The sequence below is a fragment of the Notamacropus eugenii genome, chromosome 5 (assembly GCF_028372415.1).
Source record: "Notamacropus eugenii isolate mMacEug1 chromosome 5, mMacEug1.pri_v2, whole genome shotgun sequence".
NCBI classification, from domain to species: Eukaryota; Metazoa; Chordata; class Mammalia; order Diprotodontia; family Macropodidae; genus Notamacropus; species Notamacropus eugenii.
The window spans coordinates 117,150,879-117,170,101 of NC_092876.1; the positions used below are offsets into that span (position 1 = coordinate 117,150,879).

The 19,223-nt window shown below is 36.9% G+C and overlaps 1 protein-coding gene across 1 annotated transcript in view; it reads left to right on the plus strand.

The window, feature by feature from the left end:
• DLG2 (discs large MAGUK scaffold protein 2) overlaps positions 1-19,223 on the plus strand; it is a 1,590,913-nt gene that overhangs the window by 238,242 nt on the left and 1,333,448 nt on the right. The window contains exon 2 of the mRNA XM_072610680.1: positions 15,259-15,420. Coding sequence (XP_072466781.1) covers positions 15,259-15,420 — 162 coding nt within the window. The remainder of the gene's footprint in view (positions 1-15,258; positions 15,421-19,223) is intronic.

The window sequence follows — 19,223 nt, forward strand, 5'->3', positions numbered from 1 at the left end:
GTATCATTCATCATCCTTAGACTTCACTGATAAAATGTGGACTGTCCACCTCTCAAAAAAAACTTTTAGAAACCATCTTAGTTCAAAGCCTTACTAACTTATAATGGACTGGATATCAAAAAGAAATCGCCAAGAAACTTTGGGACCTGGGACCTCTGATTGGTTCATCCCTGGACTTCTAATATATGATAATTTCATCAGCATTGAAATATAATCTTTTGATTATCTATGAATCTATGAATATCTATTCATGATAATTTAGGGTTCAAGTAATAATAACTGGCATTTATGTAAAAATGTGATTTAAAGTTTACCAATCACTTTACATGTTATCTCATTTTAACCTCATGATAATCCTTAAGATAGATAATATTGGTATTATTATCCCTGTTTGTGAGTCAAGGAATCTGTGGCTCATACAAGTTAAATGACTTGCTGAGAGTCCCACAACTTATAAGAGTAGAGGCCAGATTTAATGAATTCATGTATTAATACCAAGCCCAGTGCTCTTCATCATTCTAGGATAGTGGGATCTTAAAACGTCTCCTAGAAGTCACGGACTTCACAGTAAGTAAACCACTGTCCAGAGAGGTACAATGAGAAACCAAAAGTTATGCCATAAGTTAGCACCAATGCTAGGATTAGAACCCTCCTTTCAATTCCTGGTCTGATTCTCTTTTTACCATACTATAAGATTTTTCTAAACTATTTCATGTTTCGTTAAAAAAAGGGGAGGGGCAAATTATTTACTGTATAGTTTTGTTTGAATAGATGAGCTAATATTTGTGAAATTTTTGAACTAGTAAATCTCTTAATTATCTATTGTGCAAGAAGTTTAAATAAGTAAGAGGACACATGTAGGGTAAATGATCATACTAACCATTAATTCATAGATACATAAATAACTCTTGATTCTATAGTATTTTAATCCCTTATGCTACTTAGCCTTGATGATTTGTTTCTATAATAGAGCAGCACCCATATTCTTCTGTTTTGTATTTAAAGCTCTCTGGTTGTTGTTTTTTTTTTTTGAAGGCTGAAATAATTGCACAGTCTTGGCAAATTCTTCTCATTAGAAAGATACTTCTTCTTCTCCCTTGAATAATTCTTCTATTCTTATTCCCAGGCTACTAATTATTTGATTACTCTGACACACTTTTAAAATACTGGCTTTTTAATGTAAAGCTTTATTTTTGTTCTTTTGTGAGATTCTGGTATCATTGTATCAGTATGTAACTATATGCATGTCATTTTCTTATTCATGTATCTAATTGTTGAATCATTAAACACTTAAACTCTGCAAGAGAAGCAGCATGATTTAATAACTACTGAGTTGGTCTTGATATCAGAAGGACCTGGGTTCGAATCCTTCTTCTGAATCCTCTTGGCTAAGTGATTCTGGTCAGATTACTTGACCTTTAAGTGCTTCTAGACAAATTGGCTAAGACTTTAAGTTGTAGAAGATGTATTTAGGGAGTTTCCTTACGTAGAATATAGCATATACAGATGAAATTCTCCAGCTTTTAAAATAATGCTACTAATGAAAAAGAGAGAAAGTGCCCTCCATCTACAGAAACCGCTGCTTTATAATGGCACTAAGAAATAATAATTTAGAGTGCAATTTCTGAGTAAGCCACCAGATAGCCCTTTAATTGAGGGTTGGGGAAAAACAGACACATTGACCACTTTTGTTGCTGAAAGATTTTTTCATTGTTTCAGACTCTTCGTGATCCCATTTGGGTTTTTCTTGGCAAAGATACTAGAGTGATTTGCTATTCCCTTCTCCAGCTCATTTTACAGATGAGGAAACTGAGTCAAACTGGCTTAAGTGATTTGCCCAAGGTTGTCACACTCCTTCACTTCTCTTATTTCTTATTTTCTTTCTCTCTGATACAACCACTAGTGCTTTCCAAATTTGCTAAGTAGAATAAAAAAGGGACTGAGGACCTAACATTCCACCCTTACAATCATGGATTAAATAGCAGTGGGCCACAGTGGAAGAAGCCTGACGTCCTGTGTTCAGATCCGCCTATTGGCACTTATTGCCTTTGTAACACTGAGCAAGTCTTGTACACTATCTGGTCCACAGTCTTTTCAGGAAAAAAAAAAAAAGATGTGGTTGTATAAGGTGGCTAATGAGGTCTCTTTCAAGGTTTCCTCTCAAGTCTAGATCTGTGATCCTATGATTTTTTTTCAAGTTAGGTATCTAGTGCAACCTCCTCCTGACTTGCCCACGAAAGTTAGAGAAAAGAGTGAAGTGATAGTGGTTGTCCCTTACTCTCAAGAGGATGAACATGACATCCCTCTGTTAGAGTCAAGGTTCAGTATGTCCAATGGTGACTGACCAGACCGATGCAAACTTGGAAGCTCAGCCACAGCTTGGGCACAAATAGTTCACATGAACATTTGGAGTGGACATGTCTCTAAATTTGCACATCTCACGTTTCTTTTGAGCTACTGCAATTTTTCTTCACTTATAGAGCATAGCATCTTGTTTGATGTGGGAGACATAGGGCAAAGAAAGAAACGAATGAACAGAATAAGCTAGGGGAAATGAGAGAAAAGAAGAGGAAGATAGTGATCTTTCTGGGTGTTACTATAGCATATACACTGAATGGGAATGTTAAAAACAATAAATGGAGTATTTTAAGAGGACTCTTTCCCTAAACCCAAGAGAGAATTAAGTAAATACCAGAGTAGGTAAATTTGAAAGGCAGTGGATATCCCATACAAACTTGATCTGTTTTCCTCTCCTAACCATTTATGCACCCATTCCTCTCTCTCATTTTACCTGGTAGTCCTTGTGATTAAGTCTTGAGGTCTTATTTAAATGTAGTCTGCATTTAGAGCTGAAGTGGAAAAAGAAAGTTAGTCAATAAACATTTTCCAAAAACACACTCCATAGGTTCTAGGCACTGCATGCAAACAAGGGTTAAAACATAGCCCATGCTTTCAAGTAGCTCAAATTCGATCCATCTTGTTTGTTATATTACGTATTGCAAGCTTTAGCCAGTCCTACATAGTACTGGCTCAGTAGTCAGAGAGCTTGGGGTTGTATCTACTGTTATAGATACTTCAAAGATAGTCACCATTTTGAAATTCAGCTCCTTGACAAGTGTCCTTGACACCACCTTTGTGACCTTAGACAAGTCACTTGATCTCCTTCGGCTCAGTCTCTTCATTTGCAAAATGCATAGGTTAGACTAGATGGCCACTGTGGTCCCCTTCTAACTCTAGCTCATATGACCCTAAAGTACTAGGTCATTGTTTGCTATGTAAAATAGAAAATCCTGCTCTACTTCACCTGTTCAACTCCTTCTTTGCCTTCAAAGGCCATCTCCCAAAGAGCTTCCCGATTTCCTAGACAAATGTATTTGTCATTTATCTAAATTTTCTTTGTACTTTATTGATATTTTGCCTATCAATATTATTGTCTTTTGTGTTGGAATTATTTGTGTACTTTTAGTCATTTGCTGAATTTGAAGCTCCCAGGAGAAAGGTTAGTGTCTTCTTTACTTTAGGAAAGTCACTTTGTGTCTCTGACCCTCAACTGCCTATAGGTTACTGATAAAAATTGGATTAATTGATCTCTAAGGACCTAACTAGAGGATTCAAAAATTTTGTGAAGTCATAATGAAGATGGAATAACTCAGTGAATACCAGCCCTCAATGAGGTGGAAAGAAATCAATTGAGGTGGTAGACAACTTAAACTCACTTGTTTTCTCTCTCCTTTAGATTATTTCACATTAGTTAGAGGTTATTCCATCTGTAATCTGCTCGCTGCTTCAGCTACTTTTCTAAAATATGTGACTGATGCTTTGTAAAAGAAGTTAAAAAAACAAATTAAAAGCTTACTTTTATGGATGGGAATAAGGAAAGTTGGAAAGGGGAACATTTTGCTATAGAAGACAATAATAATTGTTATTTCCTTTATTACTTATTTTCATTTATTTATTTGGGTCTGGCTTTGTGATTTCATTGTGGGGAAATTCTGAGCTTTGAGGCTCCCTCTACCAATGGAGAAAAGAATTTGTTTTTGACATATTGTCTTAGAAAGTCTCTTGGCAAACAAGAAGTTATATGATACAGGATCACACACCCATTATATGTAGAAGTAACACTTTAACTCAATTCTTCTGGATTATACCACACTCACTCTCTTATACAATATTACATACAATTGTATGGTAATAATAGCATTCTTTTTCATCTATTTTTGTTTTTTTAACTTATGGAATAAAACTTACATTTTCATAACATAATATAATAAAAAGGATATGGCACATGAAATTACAAATCTATTAAGTACAATTTGCGATTCCTTTTAAATATATAATATAATTGTCATGTAAATGTCTTTTTTTCTTTTTCCCTCCCCTGCCATAGAGATGACTAATTAGACAAATATTATGTATATATATTATATATTAGACAAATATATACATAATATATTCATATATACATAGTTTGCATATATATACATGTAATTCTCTACATACTTCTATTCATCATTCTTATGACACAGTTTTGTTTTAAAAATATTTCCACATACATCATTGATTTAGAGCATGGGTTCTTAATGTGGAGGTCTATGAAGATATTCAGGGGTTCTGTGAATTTACTTTCACTAACCTCCAACTGAATTTCGTATTCCTTTCAGTTATGAATGTAGCCTACAAACAGCATTCTGACAAGGGATCTCTGGGTTCCTCCAGACTGCCAGTGGGGTACTTGATGGAAAAAAAGGATAAGAACTCTTAATTGATAGTTAGAAGGGACTTAAAAGCTGACATCATCTATCCCCTTCTTTTTATGTAGGAGGAAACTGAGATGCAAAGAAGTTCCATGGTTTGACTAAGGCCCCATGGGTACAGCGGCAGGGGATAGTCACTTTGAGGAGCAACCAAACACAACTTAAGTCTTGGTCCCTGCCCTTCAGGTCCTTATGGCTTAGTGAGAGCTTCAAGACAGAACAGCAACAGCTAACTCTTTGAGTACTATTAAGTTTACAAATGCCTGACATGGACTACCATATTCGCATCTCAGAATACCCTTGTGAGATTCAGATTTCATTATTTGAATGAGTGAGTGACTTTACAAAGCATTTATTAAGCTCCTACTATATACCAGGCACTGTGATAGGCACTGGGGATAAAAGCATTAACACTAAAATCAAATTACTTGACCTAAGGGGCTTCCATTCTAATAGCACATAGATACATCACGCTGATGCACTGGACCTGGACTAAGAAAGACCTGAGTGCAAATCCAGCCTCTGACTCATCCCATGTCTGCTTCAGTTCCTTCATTTATAAAAATGGTGGTTATCATAGCACCTAACTTGCAGAGTTGTTGTGAGGATAAAATGCAACAGTATTTGTAAAGTGATTTGCAAATCTTAAAGTGTTATACAAATATTAGTATCTACAATAGGAGGAAACAATGTGTAGAAGGGAATCTTTTCCCAGGGAAAGGAATTTTGTTCTAGTAAGGGCATCACAGGAATTGAAATCATTGGATAATTGATACATTTTCATTTTCTTGTCTTCTTTTATATCTAAAGTTGCCTTCTTTCTATTCTACATTTATGTTAGATATGCTTATTTGTATACATCTTGTCTCCTCCATTAAAATGGAAAGTCCTTGGAGTAAGGGCTGTTTTTACTGTTTCTTTGCATCCCCAGACCTTACCACAGCTCCCAGCACTTTAATTGATCACATAATATATGCTAATTTGTTGATTGATACTATTTCTATAGAAGTGGTAATATAGGTTTGATAATTATTCCCAGCACAAAAGTGTAAAGTGAGTTCAGGGAGAAAGTGGCATCAGGGAAACTAGTCAAGTAGGTCCTTGATTTCCTGAGGCTTTTTGGCTAGTTGGGATGAAAATTACACACACACACACACACACACACACACACACACACACACACACACACACACATATATATGTATATATACACACACACATATTCACATATCTATCCATATGCATCCATATATACATATACATACATATTTACACACATATATACATGCATATATATAGATATATATGTAGAGAGAAACAGAAACAGTGAGTGCTGGTTAGGTAAGTTATACCCATTTATCAATCAGGGCAATACTATCTCATCTTGGAGTTTCAAGGCAGAGAGAAATGATCACTCAAAGAAGGCAGAGTTATCTCTAGAGATAGAATCTGGAGGGACGATTGTTCCAAGAAGTGGGAAATGGGAATAACCACAGGTCAGATGACAAGATTCTGGGTAGGCACTGGTTTTTCTGTGTACTGGTGGATGGTTGAAGAAATTGAGAAACAACACTGTTGTGACTTTCTCATAACAAAGTAGTGCCAGTGGCAGGATTTCAACCATTCCTGATTCTATGGGTCAACACTTTGCAGGAATAAATTAAAGATAATTTACAAACAATGGATGATGGATTCTTCTGTTGTTTCTCTATGGCAATGAGATGCAATGCATTTATCTCTGAAGAGTTAAAAATAAGTGTTAAAAGAATCAAAGGAATAGACAGGTTCAGTGTGCGGGTGAACAGGCTACAACATTTAGTAAATGGAGAATTTTGATGAAGAAGAGTATAGAATATGTCATTAAGACTAGTCATGTAGAAAAAGTGAGGGATGTAAGGTGGATGGCCAGTGTTAAATAGGTACTCTCATATTGGTGGGAGAAATGGAGGCAGTCCCCTAGAAGACTGGATGGACCCACTGCATAAACTTTTGGGAGGACATGGTTAAAGGTTGCTCAGGATGGGCAAACCTGATGGATTGAATCCAAATTGAATAATGACATCACACATTAATTTGATGATTTCAATGATAGTCAAATTGCTAATACTTATAGTGGTTGTAGAGTTCAATAGAAGAAGCAAGTCTAAAAATTGTTCAGAAAGTTTGATGGGGAAATTGAAATTTAAGTTGGTTTGTTGAGGGATAGGTACGACTTTGAAGAAAGGACATTCCTTGAGTAGAGGAAGATGAATGAACAAAGTTAGACATGTGAAAAAACTACTTGGTAACTTCAGGAGACAGTAAGTAGGCCAGCTGCATGTTTACCAAGAAATAACAATCTAATACTATCTATAATACTAAATACTGTGATTCATCTGCAACAGAAACAAATATGATTATCATATGCTGGTCTAAAGACCGATTCTTTTCCTGCAGAGATTATACCATAAGCTCCTTGAGGGCAGACATAGTTTTTGTTTGGGGGGAATTTTTTTTTTTGCATTGCTAAGTATTTCATAGAGTCTTATTGATCAAATACATTGAAAGATAAGGATAATTGAAATGTACGGGGAATATTCCAAAAGTGTTAATGGAGTGTTATGTTATTAACCATTACAGTTTCTAAACCATTAAATGTTTCAAAATGCACTAAGACTTTTGGGATACCCTGGATGTTTTTTGAATATTTACTTTATTTTTAATTTATGGAGTAAAACAAGCATTTCCATAGCATAGTATAATAGAAAAAAATGATTGCACATGGAACTCCAAGTCTATCATGTACAACTTACTGTTCCTTTAAAATATATAATAAATGATCATATAAATTTCTTTTTTTACTTTTTTCTCTTCTCTCCCATCCCAGAGAGGGCTACCATTAGACACAAGTATGTGTGTATACTACATATCTGTCTATATCTATCCATGTATCTATCTGTCTGTCTGTCTGTCTGTCTGTCTGTCTATCTATCTATCTATCTATCTATCTATCTATCTATCTATCTATCTATCTATCTATCTATCTATCTATCTATCTTTCTGTCTGTCTGTCTGTCTGTCTGTCTGTCTGTCTGTCTATCTATCTATCTGTCTATCTATCTATCTGTCTGTCTGTCTATCTATCTATCTATCTATCTGTCTGTCTGTCTATCTATCTATCTGTCTGTCTGTCTGTCTCTCTGTCTGTCTATCTATCTATCTATCTATCTGTCTGTCTGTCTGTCTGTCTATCTATCTATCTATCTATCTACCTGTATGTGTAGTATACACACATATGTAAAATCATTCTATACGTACTTCCATTTATCAGACTTTCTTTTCCTCCGGAATCAGACAGTATTGCCCTTCTTACGTCATCTGAGGTAGTTAATGTGTTTATAGTAGTCAAAATGACTTCTTCACTCAGAGTTGTTCTTAAAACAGTGTTGCTGCTCCTGTTTATAGTCAATGTTCTCTTGGTTCCATTTATACTTATTATCTTACTTAAGCCTTGCATCAATTCTATGTGGGTACCTCAAGTATTATTATTCACATCTTATATATGAGGAAGCTGGGACCTGAAGAAGTTAAATGACCTGTCTATGGTCACAGTTACTAAGTGGCAGAGGTCTAATCCAAATCCAAGCCTTAAGTTCTCCTACAACACCAAGGACAACCTTCTGCAAGTTAAACCTTGACTTTCCTGTAGACTTTTAGAATTCTAGAAGTGAAGGGAAGCCATGAGTAAAGAAATCAGATTCCAGGGGAGGATTGGGGTCATGGGGCTAATGAGCAGGTGCTCAGTTTCACTGTGGGTGATGAAAATGGAGAGAGGAACAGGAAGGATACAAGGGTACATGGAATTATATATTTGTTTCTTACCAATTACAAGCTGTGCACTGTGGAAAATATAAAGATGCCTAAAATATGATCCTTGCCCTCAAGTGGCTCTCTCATCCTCTCTTTCTTCACTGACACATTGTCCTTACTTGGCATTTTTGAAAGAGGAAGCTGATGAAGAAGGACAATGTTCATTTCATCCTGTCACCTTTATGAGTTTTCCCGCTTACTGTATTTCTTTTCAGGATTGCATTGCCTGGGTAGCTCTTGATCTCAATTATCCCTTCCCCTTCACACTCCCCCGTTCCTTCTGTTCTCATTCTCTTTTCAAGTTGTGAACCATTCATTCATTCTTTAATTCCCTCCTCGCTCATTAGCTCAGCATTCCTCCTCCTCCTCCCTGTCTTTACCATGGGAGCAAAAAACCAACCTCTGCTGAGTGTGGGAAGTGACACTCACCCCTGTGTTGAGATGCAGATATTTCCTGAGGTAGTTACTGTATGCCAGCTTCCAGAACTACTCTTTGATCATTTAGTGAAGCTCCTGGGACCACATAAGATGTCTTCTATATTACCAAACCTCACTCCCTCAGAATATTGGTTAAGCATTAAAAAGTTCTGAGTGATCAACTGGTCCTTTTCATTGGTTAAGTGAGTGGTTAAATTTGATTGCTAAAATCTCATCCATCTGAAAATCCCATTTCTTCAACCCTGTATACTTCTTAGATGTAGCTTATAGGAGAGTTGTAGAATGTTAGAGATTGAAGGGATCATAGGTGTCAGAGCTGGTAACGACCTTAGAGGTCTAGATCAATCTCCTTATTTTATAGTTTTGAGACCAAGAGAGGGGAAATGATTTTCCCAACCTCACTCAGGCATTTAGGATTAGATCTGATTCCAAATCTACTGACAATATTTTAGTAGTTCAACTTTCTCATTTTGAAGAAGGAGGAGGAGAAAGAGAAATAAGTCCCATTTATAAAGCACATTTGGTTTGAGGAAACACTTTAATTTGAACAACCCTGTGGAATAGGTAGTGCAAGTGTAGATTTTTTTGTCGTTTGTAGATGAGATAATAGATGTTCTAACAGATGACATGACTTGCCTAAGATGAAACATCTAATTAATGTGTTAGCTGGGAGAATAACTTTTATTTCACTGCTACCATCTTCCTTTCCCTCTTCCCAGGAATCTAGATAGTACTTTAAAGTTTGCAAACTACTTTAGATATAGGATCACATTTGGACCCTATGAGACACCTATGGGGACAAAGCAAAGGTGAAATAATATGAATTTTACAGATAAGAAAATTAGGGCTAAAGGAGAAGTATACATATGACTCCTAATCTAGTATCCTTTTCACTACATTAGTGGCGTTTTCTTTTATTATGGTCAAACACATAGAAGACAATCAGACTTCTTCTTCAGTGAGGGGAGGGCCAAGCATGGAAACTGAGAAGGTAGAGGATGACTAGAGGAGTCATGCCTTCTAAACTAAGAAGCAGTCTGGCTGTTAGATCTCCCATCACTCCTTTCTATGAACTCAAATGCACATGTGTATATAGGGAGCCTCTTGATATTGTACCCTTGTTTCCCTTCATCATATTCATCACTGATAAAATAGATAAAGGCAGGGATTATCTTTCTATTACACATTTGACTGGCATCAGGCATCTTCCTGTGAAAGTCATGTGATAAGAATAAGAAAGGCATAATTTGAATTCCATAGTCTCACTAATATGTAGCACAGTGTAGAGGTAACCCTGGATTCCTGAAGTTATTTCAATGGAAGGAAGGCTCTGAAAGAGCCTCTCCAATGGGAAGGCTTTGAGTACCAGTTGGCTACTGGACAATGTGTCCTCTTTCCTTTTGACTTGCGTAGCTAAGTAGGAAACATCATGAAAAATCAAGCCGTCAATAAGTTTTTATCATCACAATCCACAAAACCATACCCTGAATTTGGAAGTGGTTGAGATCAGCTTTGGGGCAATCAAAGGAACAAAATCACAGGTCTTCAAAAGGAAATGCACTGTAGTGACACTGAGTTATCCTGCTGCAGAGGTTGACAAGAGTGCTCACTAAGTAGCAAAGCAAGCAAGCTGTTTTCTTTCCCCTCTGGTCGACCCATAATCAAAAGGAGCCATGTCCTGTTCAATTTTGTTCATTCGTCCAGTTTTGCATCTTGGGAAACTGGTGTCAATTCTATCCTTTACTCGGTCACAAAAACATGCAATCAAATGACAAAATACCCAGGTCTCTCTGAAATTGTTTTCATATAGTGTTGTGATGCATAGGTCTTTGAATGTGGATTTAGACTTGGGGAAGTCACTTAGCTACTCTTGAACTTGGTTTCTTCCTTTATAAAACAAGGGGTTAGACAAGAAAATTTCACATGTCTCTTCTAGCTTTAAACTCATGATCCCTAAACAAATGAGCTGCAGGATGCTTACCAACTACACAAATAAGGAAAATTCTGTTTGACAGCTGCCTCAGATATCAGGAAAATAGTGTTTATGCAATGTTGTGGGGCTCTTTGGGGCAGTATTTGACTTCACAAGCATCTACTAATGGAATTAATTAACTTGTAAAGGCAGCTTTTTGCCATTATTTACAGAAGAAAATGGTTTCATTTTCTAATGATTTGTCTGCCAGTGGCACAGTTTTTTGGGTCTCAAGAAAGGAAGCTATATAAAACAAGACCTTTCAGAAGTTCAAAAACTTATTTTTTTTGATGTGTCAACATCTGAACATGATAGGGGAGATAAACTAACGTATATATACTCTGATAAGTGCTCCTTTTTTAAAACTTTCAGAAATCTTCTCCTGGCAGATTCCTGAAATTCATTTCATTTTGGTGAATTTCCTTTTGAGGTACAAGGAAATTTGGGTCTTTGTGGTTCAGGACACAGGCAATGTGAAATTGCCAGCAGGAACCAATGCCTGACTTTGCTTCTGCTTGACAAATATGCTAATATCTACTACTTCTATTTTGAAAGCAAGAGTAGGAGAGAGGAGAGCACTACTCAGTAGCAGGATTACACAGCCATTCACAATGCCTAGACCAGCGATCTAGCATAAATACCTAGCCTCATCCACAAGAGGGCCTGCTGGTTCCAGTTATTCATAGAGCAGAAAAAACACAGTGAATTCAAAATCACAAGAAAATAGCAGTCCTTATTCTATCCATTACTCTAAATCTTCTTCTCCCCTGAACCACCAATGATTTATGGGTTTGAAGTTTTGATCATCTGGGATCAGTTGCAGTCTCACAGATCTACAGCTGGAGGAATAATCAAATTCAATCCATTTTACAGATAAGGAAAGTGAGGCCTAATTTCACACAGGTCATAATTAGCAGAGGTCTGTCACTTCAATTTCACCTGTCTTTAAGCTATAACATGATGCTTTCTCCTGGTAGATATACAGTGACACGATGTAGTGAGAAATGGGGAATCTTGGGCCCTAGCTCTCTTTCTGCTATCAATTCACTATATGACCATTAACAAGTTATTTAAACTCTCTGGGTCATTCCTGTAAGATGAAGGTGCTGAGCTGGAACAGCTCAAAGATTCCTTTCAGCTTTAACATCATAAGAGGTTTTTCCCTAGCCTTCTTCTCTCCCATACCACACCTAAGATTTTTTGAGTATGGAAAACTAGCTGTAATGAAATTCCCATTTCCACTTTATGTGGAAACATACTCTACGATAAAGTTGTTGGACAAATGGCCCATGGGCTTCACACAGCCCACAACTCTAACCAGTGTGGCTCAAACCAGATTGGAATGTAATTGGGAAATACTTAACAAAATTTAATAAAGATGCAGTAGAACATAGTATGTGGCCCACAAGGATGCTTAAGTATGACTCAATGCCCCCTATTTTAATATGATTTTGGCACCACTGTTGTACAACTTAAAGTCTTAGAGAGTTTCTCAGGACTCTGAGGTTTGGTGATCTGCCTAGGGACATAGCTAGTATGTGTCAAAAGAAAGCTAGATCTTCCTTCAAAGCCTACTTTCTGTTTCCTATGCCATGCTGCCTCATTTAATGAGACTATGAATTGCTAATAATAAGTAGGGAAATCCAAGAGTCCAACAATAGTATTAGTAGAAAGCTAATGAAAGGGACAGTAAAATAAATAAATGGAATAATCAATCTCTGAACAACCCGCTGTCCGAACAAAAGTTTATAGTAGAACGAAGTTCACAGGTTCATAGACATGAAACTGAAAGTGACTTTTAGAGATCAATTAGCTCAAATCCAGCTGGGTGGTGTAATGGATAGAGCACTGGGCTTGGAATCAGGAAGGCTCATCTTCATGATTTCAAATCTGACCTCAGAAACTTACTAACTGTGTGGCCCTGGACAAGTCACTTAACACTGTTTATTCCTTGCGAAATGAGCTAGAAAAGGAAATGGTAAAGTACTCTAGTATCTTTGCCAAGAAAATTTTAAAAAGGGGTCATAAAGAGTGGGACATGATTGAAACAACTGAATAACGACAGTCCAAATCCCCAGTTTTACAGATTAAGAAACTGAAGGCCAGAGAGATGATGTATTCCCCTTCAACCCCTCCATTCTCAAAGAAATAAGTCTTATAGAGAGGCTTGTTTTAACATATTTTATAATTACAAAACCAATAATAATCTTATGGATCTGAGAAAAGAAAAACTGGAATAGCCACTGTGGTAAATCAATTGATGCTTTTCTGCAGTAAACATTCAATTGAGATGAGCTAAAATAAATTTATAGTAGATTCAATCACTGTGGTTTTATCATTTTTTCTAGTTCCATTCAAAAGTACATGAATAAATATGAAAAAATAGCTAGTATGAGTCAATCATTGTTGGAGTTTGACAAAGTGTTATCAGTGAGAGGAAAAGAGGACAAGGAATTTTAGTGTGGAGTTGGACAAGTTCATCAAGGGGTTGAGATTGGTAAGAGAAGAGACGGTAGCTAGACTGGGGTAATAATTTAGAAAATTATTAAGGAACAGAAGAACTAGAGGTGGAAATAAAAATGAAAAGCATGATTAGGCATTAGGGAAGGTTGAATGGCTAAAAAAAGATTTTCATTGTTTAGAGAAATTTTCAAGTTCATCAGCATAGAAGTGTGACAATTGTGAGTGATGGAAAAATCAAAGGTATGGCCATCTATGCTTGTAGCTGAAGTGCAATGGATTAAGAAATTGGCTGGTCCAATTTGTGAGGGGATACTGATATATGTTCAACCCCCTGCTAAATGAGGGCAAGATTTGTGATGGATAGAGAAACTGAGTCAGGAACTGAAACCACTGATAAGGGAGCAAGAATGTCTTGAGTGCCCATAAATGAATGAATGAATGAATAAAGCATTCATTAAGCATTTACTATGTGCAAGCACTGTGTCAAGCATTGGGAAGAAAAATAGAAAAAGAAGGCATTCCATACTCTTAACAAGTTTGCATTCACATGGTAGAGGCAATGGATAGAAGAGTCCCATGATCCTTGGGGTGCATTGGCAAATTAGTTATTTAGGTTTCTTCTTTAATGTTATATCCACTGATAAAATTAGAACCTTTTTTGATATTGAACTATCTGGTTTTGAGTCAAGGACTTTGATGGCAAGAATTTTCTTTTTGGAGTTTTCCATAGCTATGGCTGTAGCACCCACAGGAGCAGCATGGCTGCTTAGGATATTATTTAAGGATGCTGAACTAGAAATATCACTATTCTCAAGGTTCTGGGGTTCAGGATGATGGGCTGTCCCCCATTTGAGTATCTGAGGGGAAACATGAGTCAAAGTGCTAGGGATGGATTAACTTGACTGGCACTAGCTGTTTCCTGTCTCTCCATCTGGGTTTTTCACTGTAAGGTAGGCTGCCTTACTTGCCCTGTGTGTGGCAGTTGGGTGGCTATTGGTAGGGATGACTGGAGCATTTTCTACAGGAATTGTTTACTGAGATGATCGCCATCAGGGCTAATCTGCAAACCAGAATGGCCATTTCCTGTTACTTTTAGGGCCTCTTTGCCTATCTACTTGTTGGTCACATTTGGTCAGTGGTCATTGTTGGTGGTTACCAAGAAAAGATGTCTTTAGGGCTAGTCTAAAGCAGCACTCTTTAGTTTGTGGGGCTCTTCTACTCCTTATGTTCAGTTTTCTGGGTTGTCTCCATCAGGTTGTGTTGTTCGGACTTCCTGGCACATACTGCCTCCTACATCTCCCTCAAATTGCCTTGCATCTAACAGTAAAGATCATAAGCAGGTATTTAAAATGGATGATAATAATAATGGCCTATATTTCTCTATGAATATTTTAGTGTACAAAACTATTATGTAAGGTACATTATCTCAATTTCACCAAAGATGAAATGATCTCAGAGAGGAAAAGTGACATATCTGAAATGAATAACCATAAATGTGTAGGAGCTAGGCCCAAACTGGACCAGGTCTCATGCCACCAAGTCCAGCTCTCTTTCCTTTCTACTAGCTGCCTTTTCATGATGTAATTTGCTTCCAGTACCAATTATATTATGTTCAATATCCAAAGTGCATGTCCTGGAACATGGCTGGCCTCCAGCTGAGACTGTAAACGATGCTTGTTGAGCAAAAACAACAGTCTTGTCGATTTGATGTCAGAACTCAATAAATGTGGTTTTCATAGTTTTACCCTTTCCCAGAACTGATGCCTTTTTCTTTTTTCCCAGAAGTATCGCTATCAAGATGAAGATGTCCCACATGATCATACTTTACCTCGTCTAACCCATGAAGTAAGAGGACCTGAACTTGTTCATGTGTCTGAGAAGAACCTTTCTCAAATAGAAAATGTGCATGGATATGTCTTGCAGTCCCACATTTCTCCTCTGAAGGTGAGTCAGATGGATATTTGTCCATTGTGTCAGGCCAAAGTACTTGGCACCTGGTCTGCAAGTCAAAAGGAATGTTTGTTGCGTTCATTCAAGGAGTCTTTTCTGAAACCCCACTATGCCCTGTCACTGCAAGGCCCTACTGACATGTACTGGATTGGAGTAGTTTATAATGGATTTATTTGATTCTGGCAAATGGTGCACAAAGTCTGTATGTAATTCTTATGGAATATTTGAGGGTGAAGTATTAAAAACAGAAGCAAAAAGAGCTATTGAGAAGACTTTACCACATATTAAGGGAAAGGGGAAGAGGAGCTCAAGCTTTCTCTCCTTTGTTGACCTTGGTCAGAGATTAAGGAAGAAAATACACTAGGCTTACTTTGTATTCTATTTCCCATGTGGGAATGTTAGCCTTTTATTTTGCCATGTGGATCTTGAGGATTCTGCCGGTTAGGCATCCTCTCTGTCTGTTAGCATATGCTGAACAACCCTTGCTTTAATTCTCCTTTAGTTTTAAATGATTTCTCAATAAGTAATGGATTTTGACAGATTAAGACAGGCATATAAGAAATTTTTTTATATGCTGTGTTTTCATCATTTTTTGCAACTTTTTTCTTGGGTAGTGTTATAAGTACTTCTACTTTCTACATTTAACTTAAAATGCTTAAAGAAAAATAGACCAAAGTCAACTTTGGTCATCCACACAGTACAAATGGAAAGTATCACAAAGATACATAATACAGAACAATGAGGAATCTGTAATATTGATACAGGAAAACATTATATAACATTTTACTACCTTGATATTATGATCCATAATTCTGTTCAATTAAATTCTGAAAATATTTTAAAATACCCATTGGATGCTAATTGCTGAGAGATAAAAAGATATAAAAACATTTTTTTTGTCCTTGTAGCAAGCAGTCTGATGGGGAGAATAATGCATATACATATATATAAATGACATGAAATAGAATGTCCAAAGTACTCTGGGAACCATGCGTGCTTCCTTTCTCCTTTAGTTTTAAATGGTATCTAAGTAAATCATGAGAGCAAAAGTTGTAGGGGTGATTTGTACTATATGGATGACCAAAAGTTGATGTTGGCTGTTGGCTCACAGAATCACTTCTGGCATGTAGGGTGAGCAGGATAGAATCAAGGAGGTCTCTGTGGAGGAGATAGAATACGTCTGGCCCTTTTTGGAAGTATAGACTTTGGAAAAGTGGAGATTGGCATAACAAGTGTATTGTAGGTGGTAGAGTAAATGTTGAGGCCGATGCATTGGAAGCAGGAAAATAGATGATCAAAGATAGAGAAGACGTTTTTTGTTATGTGCTTTTTGTGTTTTAATCCTTAGAATTTTTTATAATTTGGGGGGCCATAGCTATGACTTTCTGAATATAGAGCTCTTGTAATAAAGAAACTCCCCCCATTGGAACACAATGGCTCCTGCCCTTTGGCCTAGTATTCTGGAGTTACTTGGAACCCTTGAGGGATGGCTCCATGGAAATTAATAATGAATTCATAATGTTCATTCATTATTTCTTTCAATAAACCTTGTGATCCCTCCTTTCCCTCATCCCCCCATCCAATAATAAAATGAAATGTACATAGATCATCTGAAGTCTTAAAAGCAGTGTTGACATACATTTGAACATCACAGCACTCCTGTGAGTCAGGTACTAGAGTTGTGATTCTTGTAGTTACGAGAATGAGCTACAGATGAACTCATGACTTCCTTATAGTCACAGAGATAATGAGTGATAAAGGCAGCATTTGATTACATTCACTTAAGATAGAAACTGTCTTTCAGTAATCAAATGGATTCTCCTGCTGTAGTATCTCTCACATCGGTCCTTGCAACCATTCAAAATTAAGCCTTTATCACCTCTTGCCTAATTGTAATGGATATGCTTAGCCACCCAATCTAATTTCGCATAATTACTAAATAAATCATAGCAGGGATGTGGGTGGTGGAAACAGTAATAAGGGGATTACACTGCATCATGATAAACCCTGATCTGTGCCATGGGACCTTATGGCATTTATTGGTCATTCAGGAGTGGAGTCAGATCTTATATATTCTAGGATGCTGCTCTAATCATCTGACCTTAAAATGAATTTAATTATCACTCAATAGTAATTACTGTTACATGCACTTTTCTACACATGAAAACAATCTTCTAGAAGACTGACTTCTTAAAAGGCAGCAAGTAGTAGTGAATGGTATGTCAAGCTAGGCATTGAGAAGACCTGGGTATTAACCTTTTCTTTGATCATAGATTAGCTGTGTGATCTTGGACAAGTCATTTTACCTCTCTGAGCCTCACTTTTCTTGTCAGTAAATGTGGGTGATGATACCTGTAGTACCTACTTCATTAGGTCATTGTGAGGTTCAAATGAGAGAACCAATATAAAGTACTTTTCATATTTTAAAGCCTTGAAAAATGTACTTCATGGTTTCAATATTTCTCCCGTCTCCTCTTACCTTCTACTTTGCCCTCTTCTCCTTCTCCTTCGCTGTCTTTTCCTCTTCTTCCTTTGCTCAAAATCTTCATGGAAGGATGAATCCATGACCATCTGGGGCAGCCCATTCCACATTGGAGTAGCTCAAATTTCCAGGAAACATTTTTTTTATCCCTTACACAATCCTAAATTTGCCTTTCAGCATGTTCTACCCATTGTTTCTAGTTTTACCATCTCAGTCCAAGTAGAACAAACCCAATCCCTCTGACATATTTAAGAGTCTGACTGACCCAGAAATACTTGAAGATAGTTATCTAATTCTCCCTGCCCTACTCCCCAAGTTTTCCCCTTTTCAGTGTAAACATATTTGCTTTCTCAGTGTCATGGTATCCAGGTCCTTCAACCCTCTGGTTCTCTTCTGATGAATAACTTTTAGCTTCTTAGTGTCCTTAAAAAGTGACACTCAGAATTCACATTTACATAATGTTTTAAGAGTTTATAAAGCACTTTGCTCATAGCAAACCTGTCAGGTTGTAAGGGAAATTATTCTTATCTCTATTTTACAGATAAGGAAACTGAACTTTTAATAGGCTATGTGACTTGTTCATCTTCAGACAGCTAGTAAGTGCCTGAAGGGTAAATGGACCACAGCTTTCTGTATTTCAAGTCCAAACTTCTATCTACTCCATGCTTCCTGTATTTCCCATCATAGGAAGTCCAAACTATTGAACAAAAGTTGATTAAAAATGAGTTCTGTCTGCTAGGTGCCAGACAAAAATTCTACATAATATTTGGTTCCTGAACCAATGACACAAAAAATACTGATAACTATAATGAACACTGTTAGATGAAAAGTTCTCATTTATTTGGCTTTCAAGAAAATTTAATAATCTTACTCCAGCTAGACAACCTGCCCTCACTACTTCAAGGATTTGCAATTTCATAGCTATACCTGCTTCCTCCATGACCAGTTGACATTTCAATAGTTGAATTCCTGTGTAATGGTACCTGAAAAAATAATCCTCTACTAACCAAACCTCTAGTGATGAGCCTCTTTGTAATTAATTAGACCGTGTCCTGAACAATTGCCATGCAATCTTAAAGCAGAAATCATAGGGAGACTCTCTTGGGGCACTAGGAACACATATTTTTCAACCAGAATACTCTATAGCATCTGTGGAAGTGAGGCTTCTGCTTCTATGCCACCTGCAAGGATGGTTACTAGGAGCTGATCCTTGGACAATGGGAAGCTATCTAGGGTGTTCCACCTTGGCAATTTGACTCTCCCACTTTTTGCTACTATTTATTTTAGCCTACAATGTTTTCTTTATTTCTGATCT